At 42.7% G+C, this 16,949-nt stretch overlaps 4 protein-coding genes and 1 pseudogene across 4 annotated transcripts; 2 read left to right on the forward strand and 3 right to left on the reverse strand.

Annotated features, from left to right (window-relative positions):
• Positions 1 to 237: 237 nt before the first annotated feature.
• LOC132527941 (uncharacterized) lies at positions 238 to 12,625 on the reverse strand. Its single transcript, XM_060163944.1, has 3 exons — positions 11,287 to 12,625; positions 5,650 to 5,975; positions 238 to 748 (listed from the first exon to the last, which is right to left on the reverse strand). Exons 1-3 carry the CDS (start codon positions 11,691 to 11,693, stop codon positions 333 to 335), a joined length of 1,149 nt encoding a protein of 382 aa, XP_060019927.1. The 5' UTR covers positions 11,694 to 12,625; the 3' UTR covers positions 238 to 332.
• LOC132527610 (histone H2B type 2-E-like) lies at positions 2,446 to 2,828 on the forward strand (annotated as a pseudogene).
• LOC132527629 (histone H4) lies at positions 5,622 to 5,956 on the reverse strand. The gene has a single exon (XM_060163532.1). It carries the CDS (start codon positions 5,954 to 5,956, stop codon positions 5,645 to 5,647), a length of 312 nt encoding a protein of 103 aa, XP_060019515.1. The 3' UTR covers positions 5,622 to 5,644.
• Positions 11,684 to 13,081, reverse strand: LOC132527597 (histone H2A type 1-H-like). The gene is made up of 2 exons (XM_060163498.1): positions 12,630 to 13,081; positions 11,684 to 11,821 (listed from the first exon to the last, which is right to left on the reverse strand). Exons 1-2 carry the CDS (start codon positions 13,012 to 13,014, stop codon positions 11,802 to 11,804), a joined length of 405 nt encoding a protein of 134 aa, XP_060019481.1. The 5' UTR covers positions 13,015 to 13,081; the 3' UTR covers positions 11,684 to 11,801.
• Positions 13,082 to 13,317: 236 nt separating this feature from the next.
• LOC132527613 (histone H2B type 1-C/E/F/G/I-like) lies at positions 13,318 to 13,786 on the forward strand. The gene has a single exon (XM_060163517.1). It carries the CDS (start codon positions 13,341 to 13,343, stop codon positions 13,719 to 13,721), a length of 381 nt encoding a protein of 126 aa, XP_060019500.1. The 5' UTR covers positions 13,318 to 13,340; the 3' UTR covers positions 13,722 to 13,786.
• Positions 13,787 to 16,949: the final 3,163 nt, after the last annotated feature.

The following is a 16,949-nucleotide window of genomic DNA, read 5'->3' on the forward strand; positions in this document are numbered from 1 at the left end:
TAGGGGTTAAGAGAATAAAAATATTTATATATCACCTATCTTCCCCAGGCTGTTTCTCAAATAACTTTAAGGATTGCAGAGGAAAAGTAGTTTCAGGAATCAATGTCCTGTTCTTATATGGAAGACAGAGTGTGCAGGGGTGACTGTCCTTTCCTGGGGTTGGTACATGGAATACTTGGGGGAGAAGGGAGTTCTGCCCTCCTCCAGCCTTGCCTTGGTGGGGGTCGGGGGGATTTTCTACTCCCTTGTGATACAGCTCCGCAAAGTGAAATTATAGGTGGCTCTGAAAAGAGCCTTTGGGTTTTAAGTTGGCACTTGTTGGCAATAATAATTTATGCTCTCTCGCCGCGGATGCGGCGGGCGAGCTGGATGTCCTTGGGCATGATGGTGACGCGCTTGGCGTGGATGGCACACAGGTTGGTGTCCTCGAAGAGCCCCACCAGGTAGGCCTCGCACGCCTCCTGCAGCGCCATCACGGCCGAGCTCTGGAAGCGCAGGTCGGTCTTGAAGTCCTGCGCGATCTCGCGCACCAGGCGCTGGAACGGCAGCTTGCGGATCAGCAGCTCCGTGGACTTCTGGTAGCGGCGGATCTCGCGCAGGGCCACCGTGCCGGGCCGGTAGCGGTGCGGCTTCTTCACGCCGCCCGTGGCCGGCGCGCTCTTGCGGGCCGCCTTGGTGGCCAGCTGCTTGCGCGGCGCCTTGCCGCCGGTCGACTTACGAGCAGTTTGCTTTGTACGCGCCATTACTTATCTCCAAAATAAAGAGGCTAAACTGGTAGATTTGCTTCTATATTTATACAGGAATAGAATCACTCTGATTGGATTGTGGGCAATTCCTGTTAGTCATCCGCTGCTAAATTCCGGAAGTGCTCCGAGCGATTTAGGATTGGTTTATCCATTAGGTGAAAGTTTGGGATTGGTGAATTTCAATTAGCAGACATCTTCCCAGCCCCTTAAAAAAAATTTTTTTTTCCGAGTTGTTTTATCGATAATACCCACACACTCAAGTATTGTCCAAAAACACATTACTCATTTAATATTCTTCAACTTTTTTCCTGTTTGGATATACAAAATAGAATGTGTTCGGAAAAGTTTAGACTTTAGACACCCGCCATTTTCTGCAGTTAACCCGTTTTCATCGGATCTTAGTCCCAGAATTGCCTCGTTTAAGTATGTTTGTATGTGTTTAAAGATTTATCCGTTCCATATATTCTTGGATCTTTGCCACTGGCCCCTATTTAAAAATACACACACACACACACACACACACATATGGCTTGTACTTGGGGTAGCAGACAAATGAAGTTTGCTTATACAGCTTTCTTAGTGTTTATTTAAAAATAAATAAACAAGCCTTGGAATCCAAAGCAATACACAGTAGCAACTGATAAAGAAAGATCACAGCTTTTTTTACATTGTTATTTTGAAATAACTAAATTCACAAAAGTTGTGAATTTAAAAATCCATCGTCTAAGCATCTCATGAATCCTATTCCACATTGACCGTAAACATCTAGTTCACTGTAACATGGTCTTCTAGGAAATACTGTTAAGATGTAAGGAATTTTGTATTATTCAGGGGACACGCAGCAAAATCCCAATATCCTGGAATCCCTGGATCTTTAGTGTGTTTGACTCAAAACGGGTAATTTGGGGCTTCCCTGGTGGCGCTAGTGGTTGAGAGTCCGCCTGCCGATGCAGGGGACACGGGTTCATGCCCCGGTTCGGGAGGATCTCACATGCCGCGGAGCGGCTGCGCCCGTGAGCCTATGGCCGCTGGGCCTGCGCGTCCGGAGCCTGTGCTCCGAAACGGGAGAGGCCACAACAGCCCGCAAAAAAGAGAAGTCCGCAAAAAAAAAAAAAGAAACAAACAAACAAAACAACTGGTAATTTGGCTCTGTTGTTTGGTTTTGATGCATTTTTAAAATGTCACCTTGGGTCTAACGGTGAGAGCCATCATGAAAAGCTTTGCAATGTGGAACCTTAAAAAAGATGGCGGCGATCGAGTCTTTCTTGATAACACTGCAATGGGCCGGCATTTCGGGACTCCTTCCGAGGGTCCCAAGGTGTCCCAGACAAACCCGACAGAGCTGCGGTCAGGACTGGACTGGGCTAGATAACAGGATTTCCTTACCTGGTTTCCGCATCCAAACGCGAAGACTTTCATTTAATTAAAAAGAAATTGATTGTTTTGTGTGAATGAATTTATAGTCTCATAACAGTGCTGTAAATCAACCTATAGGAATATACAAAAGTGTTCGTTTTTGATCCAATAAAAAAGGGAGTTTTTGAATCCTAGTTTACATACTAGTAACCTATTGGTCAGCTTTTGTCCAATCAAAGTTTAGCTTTGTGAGTGTTCGTTTGTATATCCTTGATATAAATACTCGCGATGTTTCTTTTGTTCTCGTTCTTTTAATCCCCCAATTTTGCCTACTTTGTTTACCATGCCAGAGCCGGCTAACTCTGTCCCAACTCAAAAAACGGCTCCAAAAAGGCAGTGACTCAGGTTCAGAAGAAAAATGGCAAGAAACGCAAGTGCGGCCATAAGGAGAGCTATTCTATCTTTATCTATGTCTGTAAAGTGCTGCAAGTAGGTCCACTCGGACCCCAGCATCTCGTCCAAGGCCATGGGCATCATGAACTCGTTTGTCAATAACATCTTTGCATCGTGGGCGAGGCGTCGCTCCTGGAGCATTAAAACAAGCACTTGTCCATCACATTCAGGGAGATTCAGAAGGCTGTGGGCCTGCTGCTGCCCGGGGTGCTGGCCAAGCACGCCGTGTCCGAGGGCACCAAGGCTGTCACCAAGTACACCATCTCCAAGTAAATTTTTCTATGCCTCTAGCATTTCTCAATGGTTCTTTTTAGAGCCACTCTTTTTTGCATATTGAGAGCTATAATATCAAGATTTGTCAGTATTTTTAAAATATGTTTTTTTCTTTTCTTTTTTTTTACAGTCATTCTTTAAAGCGCAGGAAACAGTATTGCAGTATGAGAGGTTTATTTGAATTTTTGTTCTTCAGTGCAGCAAAGAATTTGAAATGTGTGTTGTAGGAACCAGTAGAAAGTTGTAGTATTCTGGGTTTTGTGTTTTTATTTCTTAAAATCTTTAAATTGTTCTTGTAGCCAGTCATTGCTTAGATTGAAAATTTTAGAGTGAGTATCTGTGGACTTAAAGTTGTGTAATGCTAGTACCTGTATTTGGGTTCCTTGTTTTAAATGTAATGCCCATGTTACAACAAAATAATTTTATGTGCTTCACAAATATTAACTCATGAGAAGGTGTTCGTACTTTACAAAGGGTCGGAATCTCAGTTATAGAGTATATACTGGACTAGGCCTGGGGTATTTACTGGAACCTCAGAGTTTAATCTCAACTACAAGTATACGCTTTCAAAGGTGAATTTTCAAATTTGCATTAAAAAGAAAAGATTTTCACTTTATTTTGTCTTGAGGCTATTATTTATATAATCAACCCTACATGGTGCTGAAGTGGGGTCCGAAATCCTCAATTTGACTAATTTTTATTTTATATTTCGTTTTTGTATTCCTTGCCTTCAGTCAGTGTTAGGTTCTGTATTCATTTACACAGGAGGAAAAAACAAAAGAAGAAACAAAAAACAGGAGTAAGAGAAGATGTACAAGTGCAGGGAGAACAGAGAATATGGAATGAAATGTACAGTTTTCCTGAGTTAATATTTTGATAGTTTCTGTATTGCTGAAAGCAAAATGACTGATAAATTGCTTTTAGTACTTTTCACGGCTTATAGAGTTGGTAATTGGGCGGCCAGCAAGACACTACCAATGTGTGTGCCAGGTCAGTATTGGGTGTGTGAGTAGAGGTTCACATAGTTGTGAAACAATGTTGTTCACATTAAAGTTTTTTTTTTAAAATGTAGGTCTTCCTTTAGATAAAGATTGAAGTTTCAGTTCATCATATCTGTTATTTTCGATGACATGGATTGATGAAGATGCCAAATGTGTTGGCTGTCTTTATTGCTGCATAACAGATTGCCTTGAAATTTCTAGCTTCAGACAACACACATGTATTATCTCACAGGTTCTGTGGGTCTGGGCAGGGTTTAGCTGGGTCCTCTGTGAGGATGCTATTGAGGTGTTATGCAGGACTGAGGTCTCTTGGATGTTTGGGGAAATATCCACTTCCAAACTAATTTACTCGTTGGTTCTTTGTAGTTTTAAGACTGAGGGTCTTATTTTCTTGTTGGCTGTTGGCTTGAAGCCCTTATGGGCTGTTAGTTGAAGGCGTCCCTCAGTTCCTAAATAGCCCTGTGAGTTTCTTGTCATTTGGGCCTGACAACAGGGATACTTGATTCACCAAAACCATCATGTAAGAGTCAAGGATGTTACAATCCTAGATAACATAGTCATATACACAAAATTTTTTACATTCTGTCACCTATGGTCACCTGTTTCGATGGTTAAAAGCAAGTCACAGGTCACATCCACACTCAAGGGACTTCATCACACAAGAGTGAACCTCAAGAGGGGAAATCCTGGGGGCCACCTTAAGAGACCATCACAGAACCCAGCAGGACCAAAAGACAGTTAACTAACAATTGCTCCTTTCCCAATCCCCTCCCCACACCCCTGCCGCCACAGTACTGGGATTGGTTCAAATGGCCTGCAGGCAGGAAACCTATGTAAGGAAAAGGCACCTAATACCTTGAAGTCCTTTTAAACAGGCCTCTGCCAGTGACTTTCTTTTGAAGCCAAGACACAGAATTTGTTCATTTATTACTTTGGGGACTTCTTTCCCCTTTTCCTTTGCAAATACTGACAACATGAGAAAACCTTTGGTGTGGCGGAGAACCAGCACAGGGCTAGATGTCCATGTAGCTCGGTTTCTGACATTATAGTTGAGAAAAGAAACCGGAGGGTTCTTGAGATGAATTAAAGTTGTTGCTTTATTACAGACTACCAGGGAATAGATTTGAAAAGGCAGGAGACAAATCCCAAATTCTTTGTAGATTAAAAAACATCTGGTAATCAGTTTATATAATCCAAATATAAATGCTTTTAAGGGAGAGAAGAAACAGCCCATGTGCCACCTGGGCCTCCTCATGGGTGCCTTCACTCTCTACAGTTCAGTCTTAGCTTCTTTCATTATACCTTGTCCCTTGAGTTGCCCTACTAGGGGCTGAATATTTAAAATTTACTAAAGTTTTGAGTGAGATTTGAGCAGGCCAATAAGGCATTACCTATATTTGTCCCTCAACACTATTCATAGCTTACTGTCAAACAGTAATTCCGTATTTCGGAAAATCTAATAAATTAGTAAAATCTTAAAGTTCACTGGTTAATTTTGCAAGACCGAGAATTCCTAAGAATCAGAAGTGCTATTCAAACAATGTGGGACGCTTAAGGGCTCTATACTGGAAAAGCCATCGTGTGGCATTAAAACTGCAACACGGTGTAAACGTTTGATGCACTCAAACCTAAGCAAACATGAGCTGCATTAAAGCAACTGCACCCCAAAAATCTAACAAACTTCGGAACTCAAGTTCCTTACAAAAAAACCTGAAAACACCAGTTCAGAGCAACGAGCTCTTTCAAGCGAGTAGTTAGGTGGCCCTGAAAAGGGCCTTGGGCATTGCTACAGAAAATTAGTTTGTGGGTGCCGACTTAACCGCCAAATCCGTAGAGAGTGCGTCCCTGGCGCTTGAGCGCGTACACCACGTCCATGGCCGTAACAGTCTTGCGCTTGGCGTGCTCGGTATAGGTGACCGCGTCCCGAATTACGTTCTCCAGAAACACTTTCAGAACCCCGCGGGTCTCCTCATAAATAAGACCTGAGATGCGCTTTACTCCACCGCGACGAGCCAGGCGACGGATTGCAGGTTTTGTGATCCCTTGAATGTTATCCCGCAGGACTTTGCGGTGGCGCTTGGCGCCCCCTTTACCCAAGCCCTTTCCGCCTTTGCCACGTCCAGACATCACAAGGCTAGATGAGATACTGTACTCACAAATAGGGAGAGCACACCGAAATTCCTATTTAAAATCCGGAAGCGGACCTTTTTGAAAACTACAAATGAGGGTGGGTAGGGGGTGGGGTTAGTTCGTAAGCTAATTTATCCCCGCCCACCATGCCCGAGAGTCAGTGGGGCGGAGCCGAAAAGAGAAGATTGCTTTGTCTGCTCATTCTCAGAATTCAGCTTAACACGTTCTGTTTCAGGGCATTTAAAAAAATTCTCTTGTTTATCAAGGGAATGAAATAATTGTGCCTATTAAGCCAGCATCTGTTTTTCAAGTTTGGATATTTAGGCCAAGTCATTAACCGAAATTATACATTGCCTCTCATTTTAAACGCATATCTGAAATGCAAACGAGTCCCTGGGTTCTCTCTTCCCAGAGAAGCATTTTTTTTTTTTTTTTTTGCGGTACACGGGCCTCTCACTGTTGTGGCCTCTCCCGTTTCGGAGCACAGGCTCCGTACGCGCAGGCCCAGCGGCCATGGCCCACGGGCCCAGCCGCTCCGCGGCACGCGGGACCCTCCCGGACCGGGGCACGAACCCGCGTCCCCCGCATCGGTAGGCGGACCCCCAACCACTGCGCCACCAGGGAAACCCGCAGAGAAGCATTTTTGTATACTTTAAATGAAGGTGAAATAATTATGGTGGTAAACTTGTCTTAGGGAGCGAGGAAATTTCTGAAATCCATCGGGCAACAAGGCTTTCCCGCTGGCGTGTTTGTTTTTGGGAGGTATGACTCCATTGCTTGTGCCCTCAGTATTTGCTATCTTTCACCTTCTGACGTCCAGGACCGGTTTTGTGGCAGGTGTTTTCTTATTTTTACTTTGTTTTCTTCATTTGTAGAATGGAAATGTTAACCCCGACATCACAAAGGTGTTCTGAAAATCAAAAAGTAAATTTCTGGTCAAATGCTCAACACAGTCATTGAGGACTACTGTAATTATCTGCGGAAATTCCATCTTCATGCTCCAAAGATTGACTTTCTCGCCAATATTCTTAAATCTCTCAATCTGGTATTTTGCCATCTGGGCCTATGTTCAGTTGCTTTCCTAATCTCCATATCTTTTTGTGAGGAAACTTTTTATTTAAGAAGTCAGTGCTAAACTTACATCATTACATTTAAATTTATATAACTCCCCCAATTTAACCAGCAGTCTCCATTGCCATCTCCACGCTCCGAACACAGTTCCCCCTAAGACTGTATTGTCTGATAAAGTAGTCAGGAATAACTTTTGAGCCGTTATTATATATGATATATATAATATATTCATATATATATGAAAAAATATTTTTTTGGAATGGCATTGATGTTGCTGAGGAGCTGAATTTTTAATTTTACTTAATTTTAATTAATTTAAATTTAAAGGCTGATACTCCATTTCAGTTATTGGAAATTTTTAGGTATGTTTGAACAACCTGGGCATGTGAACTTAATTTTAAACAATAAACTGTATGGAATTTAAATACAAATCATTTCCAGTAAAAAAATTAGTGTCAGATTGACTAAAATATAAACCCAATTTGGTAGATTTAGATTGAAAAAAAGAATGTAAGATATTGCATTAATAATATCTCTATATTTATTACATGTTGAAATGAACATATCTTGGATGTTTTGGGTTAAATGCAATGTATTATTTAAAATATTGCATCTCTTTGCTTTTTAAAATGTGGCTACTGAAAATTTTTTCATTAAATGTTTACCTTGCATTGTTTTCTTTGGTCAGTGGTGCTCTAGAATTTTTCCTTTTCCCTCTCTGTTTCTTGACCTGTATCCAACCTTGCTGTCATGGGCTTTGGAACACAGTGGACGTTCAATGTATTTCTAAGAAACCCAATTACAGATACACGTCTCAACTAGAATGAAGCATTGCAAAAATAAATTAAAAAATAAAATCACATTAGAGAACTAAGGCAGCCTTGTGGAATAAACCATTACTTATCAAGGCAAGAAAAGATGAATACTAGAAAAATTGTTGACCTTAGAATTCTTCAAGGGCAGAATATCAGGAAATGAAGAGTACCTGAAAATTTATGCTTATTTTTTTTTCCCCAAAAGTGTGTTTCTTGAGAGGGAACATTCAGAACTGATTATAAAAGCAATGAGTGTTCTTTGATTGATAGATTGTTTGATAGATTGTGCACTCAGTGGTTTTATAAAACAAAAGAAGAAAAGAAATCATTTAGTAGAAGTACAAAAGCGTTTCCTTAAAAGAAGGAAGGCCAGAAAACAATTTACTATTCCTGGAAAGTAGGTAAAGACTAAGAGAGAATGAGGTTAAAAAATCAGGTAAATTACTTTGGAGTCTAGAAAGAATAAAAAGTTAAAGTGTCCATTATTTCATGCATGAGTAAAATAAGAATGTCAAGGAGTTACACCATGGTGTGTCATAGAAATTTATCTTGAAAGTTTATATATATATTTATATACATACATATGTGTGTGTGTGTGTGTATATATATATATATATATATATATATATATATATATATTTTTTTTTTTTTTTTTGGTAACGATTCACTGTGTTGATCTTGGGTGGCCTCAGCCTGCAGGATTTCAGTTCCCGGGCTAGAGACTGAAGTCAGGCCACGGTAGTGAGAGTGCTGAATCCTAGCCACCAGACCACCAGGGACAGTGGCCAGTGACAAGGCCCCTGGCCCCCTGGCTTTGCAGAAATGAATTCCCACAAAGAGATGGAAAGTAGTGAAACAACTAAAGTGTTTATGAGGAGGAAAAAGAGTACTTGTGAATAGTGTGGACTTAAAAAATTATTCACAACCTAAAAATTGAGAGTTATGTTTTATTCGGTGGAGATTTTTAGGACTTAAAAGCCTGGGAGGCCAGCATCTCAAGTAACCCTGAGAGAACTGCTCCTAGGAGGCTAGGGGAGAGCCAGGTTTTATAGACATTTTGCAACAAAGGGCAGGTAGTCAGGAATATCAAAAGATTATTGTTAATTAAAGGAAACTAGATATCTCAAATTAAGGAATTTAGCTCTTTTCTATGTATGGGAAGATGCAAGAGTCTGGGCTCACCAACTCATTCCTTTGATATGCACCTCAGCTGTCTGGGGCCAGTATCCTGTATTTTCACATCCTGAGTTTCCTCAGGGCTCACTGTATGGAGTGGCTGCAGTCTGATGGCTGCTAGATGGCAGGTATTCTTTCCTTCCTAAGTTCCCTCAGGGCTCACCAGCTCACACTGGAGGGCTGCAAGCTCTGCTGTGACATCTTTGTTTACTGATATGGCAGGAAATATTCCATTTCTCAATAGGTACACCTGGGTGAAGTCAGAATGTTGAGTGCTTGCAGTAGTTTAAATCACTTATATGGGGCATCTCTTCCAGGTTTCTTTTGACCAATCATCTTGCTTTTCTTGGTTCTAAGTCGTATTTGGATTATCTCAGGGTCCTGCCACGTGTGCTCCTGCATCTCTTAGCCAAGATGGATTCTAGCAAAGAGGCTTATGGGTAGGTTGACATCACTTACTATGGGGTGGTGCCCCCTCCTTATTTGACCTCCAAGGAGTGTTTCTGCGCATGTGTAGTCTGGAAGATTTCCTTGACCTTGAGAATGAAGTATGTGTGGTCTCTTTATCTTTTATCTGGGCACGACTCAGCTCCTTTCTGCTCCAGCTATTATCTTTGTCTTGGAGTATCTGGCCACAGGCGACAAACTCCAGCTGCTCAGCCTGGGGCTCATCTATCTCCTGCCTCAGTGTGAGAAAAATTGTCTGAGACTTGGAAGTAAGGAAAAAAGGAGGGGCCATGATGTCCAACAGACAAGGTTATAGGCCACACAAGGATTCTATAAAAATGTACTTAGACCATCTAACTATTTACTATTGACTGTAGGTACCAAAATTAGTGAAGTTACTTAACTGGCAGAGAGGCAAATAATTTCTATCCAGTGGAAGATTTATGACCTATTGGATAATAAAATAATTTTATTTTAAACTAATTTAACAATCCTGTTCTAACGTTTCTTTGTTACATTTTCTGTAAATATCCTAATTTCTTAAATGTTCTTTGAACATTTACCTGTTGGTTCATTTATTGAAAAGTGAAGCTCTTTGACACATACTCATTTTTATTTGCTGAATCATGATTTTGCCTTTTTGAAAAACAATGTAAGTGAGATATCATGTAATTGTGACTTGATTGGAAATAAAGGGGGTTTAGGAGAGGTGCTGGTTCTTTTCACCTTTTCCTTTAGGCCCGGGAAATTGAACACTTGTCACTCAACGTCATGGCAAATCATCATTGGTAAGCAGCATACAGGAAGGTGGAAATTGCAGACAGGAAGGCATATTCTTTGTAAGGCATGGGCTCACTGAGGATAAAGGAAAGGCTCTGGTCACTACAGAACAGCTCTGAAATCTGTTAAGATATATATAAATGTCAAATTAAGGTAAAGGAACCGACTGAATTTCGTTTTGTTGTCATATGAAAACATAGTCTAAAAAGCCTGCCCAAGTGTTTTTTATTCTACGGGAAGGCGTTTCTGTTTAACTATTTATTAGGGTCTAATATCTGTGAAGTGTCTATGAATTTAGATGCTAATTTATAGGATATTGAAAATTTCAATGATTTTTGTCTATTAGAGGTGACTATTATCGCTTTCCAGTAGAAAAGATAACGTAAAGGTAATAATATAATTGTACCATAGGACAATAAACCTTTTCCATCTAAATTTGCTCGTTTGATTTTAATTCAATCTTCTTTCTTTTTCCCAGGTGGAGGGCGGGTGGTGGTGGTGGTGGTCGAGAACTTTCCCGCTGTACATCTTGGTTCTCAGCTGGGGCCCCTGTAACAAAACACAGATTAGCAAAGGAAAAATAAACAGGTTTATTAACATGTATATTTCATACATACAGTAGCAGAGACCCAGGAGAAAGTAATCCAAAGAGGTGGCTTATAACTCCAGCTTACATAGCATCTTCAACAAAGACTAGATTTGTAGAGAAATGACAGGACAAAGAAAAGCACTTTTAGGCTTCTAAGGGCAGCAAACTGTGAGAAGGTAAATATATGGGAGGAAACTAACAGCGAGGTTTGTTAAGAGTCCTCTGGAGCCTCTCTGGTCTGAACAGCCTGTGCAGTCTCCAGTACAGAATTTATATCCTGCTATAAGGCAGAAAAAAAAGAGTAGAGAGAGGTTTTTCTTCCGATTGTTGTTTATTAACTGCCTAGGGAGGTAAAATAAGGAAAAGCATTACAACAGTTCTTATCGACAAAGTAGGTGGCTCTAAAAAGAGCCTTTTTCAGTTCAGAGTAAGCAGTAGCCTTGGGTTACGCCCTCTCCCCGCGGATGCGACGGGCGAGCTGGATGTCCTTGGGCATGATGGTGACGCGCTTGGCGTGGATGGCACACAGGTTGGTGTCCTCGAAGAGCCCCACCAGGTAGGCCTCGCACGCCTCCTGCAGCGCCATCACGGCCGAGCTCTGGAAGCGCAGGTCGGTCTTGAAGTCCTGCGCGATCTCGCGCACCAGGCGCTGGAACGGCAGCTTGCGGATCAGCAGCTCCGTGGACTTCTGGTAGCGGCGGATCTCGCGCAGGGCCACCGTGCCGGGCCGGTAGCGGTGCGGCTTCTTCACGCCGCCCGTGGCCGGCGCGCTCTTGCGGGCCGCCTTGGTGGCCAGCTGCTTGCGCGGTGCCTTGCCGCCGGTGGACTTGCGAGCGGTCTGCTTTGTACGAGCCATGACGATAACAGAAAAGGAAACTGGCTGGAGAGTAGTATGGTGCTGGTGCCGGTTCTGACCTTACGTATGGGTGCAGATCAGTCTGATTCCTAGTTCCCGCGCTGTGATCTAATTGGTTCTCACGTTGCCTTTAGGAGAAATATGGTTGGATTCCATTAAAGATTAAATGAGTTATCGAAATTTTATTTCAAGTTTATAGTCCACTTTGAATTGAGTCCATAACAGTAAGGTTTCACTTAGTAGAGATTTTAATGTACTTCATTCATTGAATTTTTCTGAAAGGAGAAACGACCAATGGACTAAACAATTCTCACTAATGCCGTCATTCGCAGAATTTAAAAAGCCCGCCCAGACATGTCATTGGTCAGCTATTCCTCCTTTGTTCTCGCATTTATTTTATTCATATTTTACTTTTTGACACCAAGTTCCTTTGACTATACATTATATGTAATAATGTATATACCTCATGTACATGCAAAACCACCACTCAACATCAGGCATTATGGTCTGTATCGTCATTTACATACATATACGTTATCCATAGCCTAAAAGCCCTAATTTATGTCCTGACACAGAATTCCCTTAACAGGGGTTCTTTATGTGAGTTTACAAACGTATTGCATCTTTTCAGTTAAAGGGATGGCAGAAAGCTAGTTTCATGAATTTTTCTAAGAATTTATGGTGCATAAAATGTGACCACCGGCTAACAATTTAGCCCCTTTGTGGCAAACCTGGGAGCGGTTTCCCATTTTTAAACGCAAAACTTTTAACAGGCTAATATAAACAAAATTTAAGCGGAACTACACATTAAGACTTGAACACGTCTCCTACACTTACGAAGTATTTCAGCACTTTCCGGGAGAAAAGTGGGTGGCTCTGAAAAGAGCCTTTGATTTTCGGAACGGGGACTGAAGAACTGCTAAACGTTTCACTTGCCCTTGGCCTTGTGGTGGCTCTCGGTCTTCTTAGGCAGCAGCACAGCCTGGATGTTGGGCAGGACGCCACCCTGAGCGATGGTCACGCGACCCAGGAGCTTGTTGAGCTCCTCGTCGTTACGGATGGCCAGCTGCAGGTGGCGCGGGATGATACGCGTCTTCTTGTTGTCGCGGGCCGCGTTGCCCGCCAGCTCCAGGATCTCAGCCGTCAGGTACTCCAGCACCGCCGCCAGGTACACGGGGGCCCCAGCACCGACCCGCTCGGAGTAGTTGCCCTTTCGGAGCAGGCGGTGAACTCGGCCCACGGGGAACTGGAGCCCGGCTCGCGATGACCGGGTCTTAGCCTTAGCGCGAGCTTTGCCTCCTTGCTTCCCGCGCCCAGACATACTGAGTGCTAGCAGGGGAAAAACAGCCACAAGAAAAGCGAAAAAGAAATGTTCTATAAGGAGCAACAAGATGACAGTTATAGAGCTGGGTGGAATTGTCAAATGCGAGGTAGGATTGGTTAAAATCGTCTTTTTACTAGACAACCAATAAGAAAGGAGATGTGATGCAAGTAAATTTACATAATCTCGTCACTAATGCATTATCAAATCAGTTCTGGATATTCTTGAACACCTTATTTGCATAGGTCGCCTATAAAAGACGAGATTCTAGACGTAAGCAGGCATATTAGAGTCATAGTTTAGTGTGAGTTTCGAATTCAGCAAGTATGCCTGAACCGGCTAAGTCCGCTCTTGCCCCGAAGAAGGGTTCCAAGAAGGCGGTGACCAAAGCCCAGAAGAAAGATGGTAAAAAGCGCAAGCGCAGCCGCAAGGAGAGCTATTCCGTGTATGTGTACAAGGTGCTGAAGCAGGTCCACCCGGACACCGGCATCTCGTCCAAGGCTATGGGCATCATGAATTCGTTTGTCAATGATATCTTCGAGCGCATTGCGGGCGAGGCGTCGCGCCTGGCGCATTATAACAAGCGCTCGACCATCACGTCCAGGGAGATCCAGACGGCTGTGCGCCTGCTGCTGCCCGGGGAGCTGGCCAAGCACGCTGTGTCTGAGGGCACCAAGGCTGTCACCAAGTACACCAGCTCCAAGTAAATGTTTATAGGTTCTGCTAAAACAAAGGCTCTTTTCAGAGCCACTTACATTTTCATGAGAGGAGTTGTGATTCCCTCTTGTTGCCCGTTTTGGGCATGTTATCTAAACGCAGTTAGATACTGGAGTTGGCTGAGTTGTTTCTGCAAATAAGTCTATGTATAGAGAAGCCCTTGTGCTTATTAAAACAGGCTCTTTCTATTTCACTTCTTTCCCAAACCTTCCTATATTCTATACTAAAAAAAGCCAAGAGTTTCTGTCCACCACGCCTTATTTTCAATTACGAAAGCAAGGGAGGCTGGCTGGGTGGGATTAGGAAAGGGAACTCTTCCATCCTAGCCATGGTTTGGCGCTCTGGTACGAGGAATTGGTTTCAGTTCCCAGCTTCCTCCGGCCCTTTCCCCAGAATGGATCCTACGCTCCCAGAATCATGCCCCACCCCACAGAATTCAGAGCCTTGCCTCCACCCGGCCTCCGCTCCAAACTTCGACATTCTAGTACCTCTGCCTTCTCCTGTGTGCCCAGACCCCTATATGTGGTCCAGTTTCAGTTGTTTCTGAAACACTTCAGCTCGGGTTTTGCTCTTCCTTCCAAGGCCTGTGTAACTTTTATTAAATTATCTTTGTAAAAATAACCAAGAGTTTTCTCTTTTCCTGACTGGACACTGACTAATGCATGGTGTCAAGTCTCCCTTGATTTAAACCTTTTGCTTATTTCACTTCGTTTCAGCATCAGGCACTTTGATGATCATACATTTTCCTTACTCTCGATCTCGGAAGGGTTTGTCACCATCAGTTCTCCCAGGTAGGTAAAGCATTTATTCCAGGAGACAAAAGAAGTGAGTCGAATTGGAGTGCAGTATGCAGGCCTTTGGGATCCGGAGCTTCATCTCCTAGCCTAACCATGTCTTCCTTTTTGGCTGATTCGGGACACATCATGAAAGATGAATAAGAAATGCACCAAGAAAAGGAACGTAGCCTAGTGCTGGGAGAGGAGGTAATTCATGCAAAAATACTTCCTAAAGTGTTGAGAAATCTGTACATGTGAAGTGTTTTTGAATTCTATCTAGACATCTTTGAAAGAAAATTGCATCAGAAGACATTGGTTGGAATTTGAGTTCTGTGAGGTAAATAATCTTTGGTTCTCACAGCCTCTGTTCCTTACTTTAAAAAATGAGAATGTTGGGCTTCCCTGGTGGCGCAGTGGTTAGGAAATCCGCCTGCCAAATGCAGGGGACACGGGTTAGAGCCCTGGTCCGGGAAGATCTCACATGCCTCGGAGCAACTAAGCCAGTGCACCACAACTACTGAGCCTACGCTCCAGAGCCCGCGAGCCACAACTACTGAGCCCTTATGTCACAACTACTAGAGCCCGTGCTCTGCAACAAGAAAAGCCACCATAATAAGAAGCCCGCGCACTGCAACGAAGAGTAGTCCCCCTCGCCACAACCAGAGAAAAGCCCGCGTGCAGCAGTGAAGACCCAAAGCAGCCAAAAATAAAATAAAATAAATTTATTTTTAAAAAAAAGAGAGAAAGAGAGAATGTTATAGGAGTTCCCAGGCTGTCCAATGGTTAGGTATCCACGCTTCCAACTGCCTTGACCCCTGGTTCAATCCCTGGTCGGGGAATAAAGATCCCAGAAGCCTCGTGGTACGGCCAAAAACAAAACAAAAAACAAACAAAAAAGGATATTACTGAAACCAACTCATTGACAGTTTTGTCTAAACAAATGCAGTAGTTACAATGAAAGCAAATATCACAATTTGATTTGCAATTCATGAAGTTATTTATGGACATTATGAGGTAAATTTTCCCATTACTCCTACACTTTACATATAATGAAGACAAGCTTTTTGATATAGTATTATAATCAGAAGTAATAATACTATAATGAATGAACAAAGTGCTGCTCCATGAAATTAGACTTTCTGCTGTTAAAATCAGACACCCTAGACACACTAGCAGAAAAGGAAACATAGGGGACTTCCCTCGTGGCTCAGTGGTTAAGAATCCGTGTCTCACTTCAGGAGACACGGGTTCGAGCCCCGGTCCTGTAAGATCCTACACGGAGCAACCAAGCCCGTGCACCACAACTACTGAGCCTGAGCCTGAACTCTAGAGCCCGTGAGCCACAACTACCGAAACCTGCGTGCTCTGCAACAAGAGAAGCCACCGCAGTGAGAAGCCCGCGCACCGCAACAAAGCGTAGCCCCCGATCACCGCAACTAGAGAAAGCCCACGCGCAGCCCGCGGCAGCGAAGACCCAACGCAGCCAAAAGTAAATAAAAATTGAAGAAAAAAAAGGAAATGTAAATTGCCGCTGTTAAAATTAAAACAATGTCAAAATTATGTGAGCCTGCAACTTTAGGAAGAATTTACTTCTATCTATAGTCATTTTTATATTTACACTTAAATTTAAACATATGTAGTTATAATCTTAAAGCTCATTGAATACATTAATCAATAATTCTTAAACGTGAGTGCCTTTTCAATTGGCGGTCTGACAAATTATCACAAATACAGTGGCTTACTTACAACAATACATTTATAATTTTATCGTTCTTTAGATCAATATTCTGAAATGAATTTCATTGAACTAAAATGGTGTCAGAGGGCTTGGGCCTCTAACAGTGGAAATCTGTTTCCTGTCTTTTCCAGCTCCTGGAGGATTTTCCTTGTTCCTTGGCTCACAGCCCTTTGCTAGATTTGAAAGCCAGCAGTATCTGGCCAAATTCTTCTCACATTGCCATCTCTCTGGTTCTGTACTCTGATTCCCTCTTCCATTGTTAAGGGCCCTTGTAATTATATTGGGTTCACTTGGATTATCTAGGATAATCCTATTTATTTATTTGGCCAAGCACAGCATGCGGGATCTTAATTCCCAGAACAGGGATTGAACCCATGTCCCCTGCAGTGGCAGCGCGGAGCCCTAACCGCTGGACCTCCAGGGAATTCCCTAGGATAATCCTATTTAAAGTCAGTGCCATCTGCCACCTTAATTCCCATTTGTTATGTATCCTAACATATTCACAGACTCCAGAGATGAAAAGGTAGACGTAAGTGGGGAGGCATCATTCTGCCTAGCACAGTAAGTGACAGTATTTTTAGAATTTGACAGAATGCTATATACTTTCTGTTCTGGTGGGAAGATGAACATATGGACACACTACTGTATGTAATTTCTTGGATTTCATATACTCCCCTAAAGCTCATATAGACCTGGTGTAGATG

The sequence above is a fragment of the Lagenorhynchus albirostris genome, chromosome 10, assembly GCF_949774975.1.
Source record: "Lagenorhynchus albirostris chromosome 10, mLagAlb1.1, whole genome shotgun sequence".
NCBI classification, from domain to species: Eukaryota; Metazoa; Chordata; class Mammalia; order Artiodactyla; family Delphinidae; genus Lagenorhynchus; species Lagenorhynchus albirostris.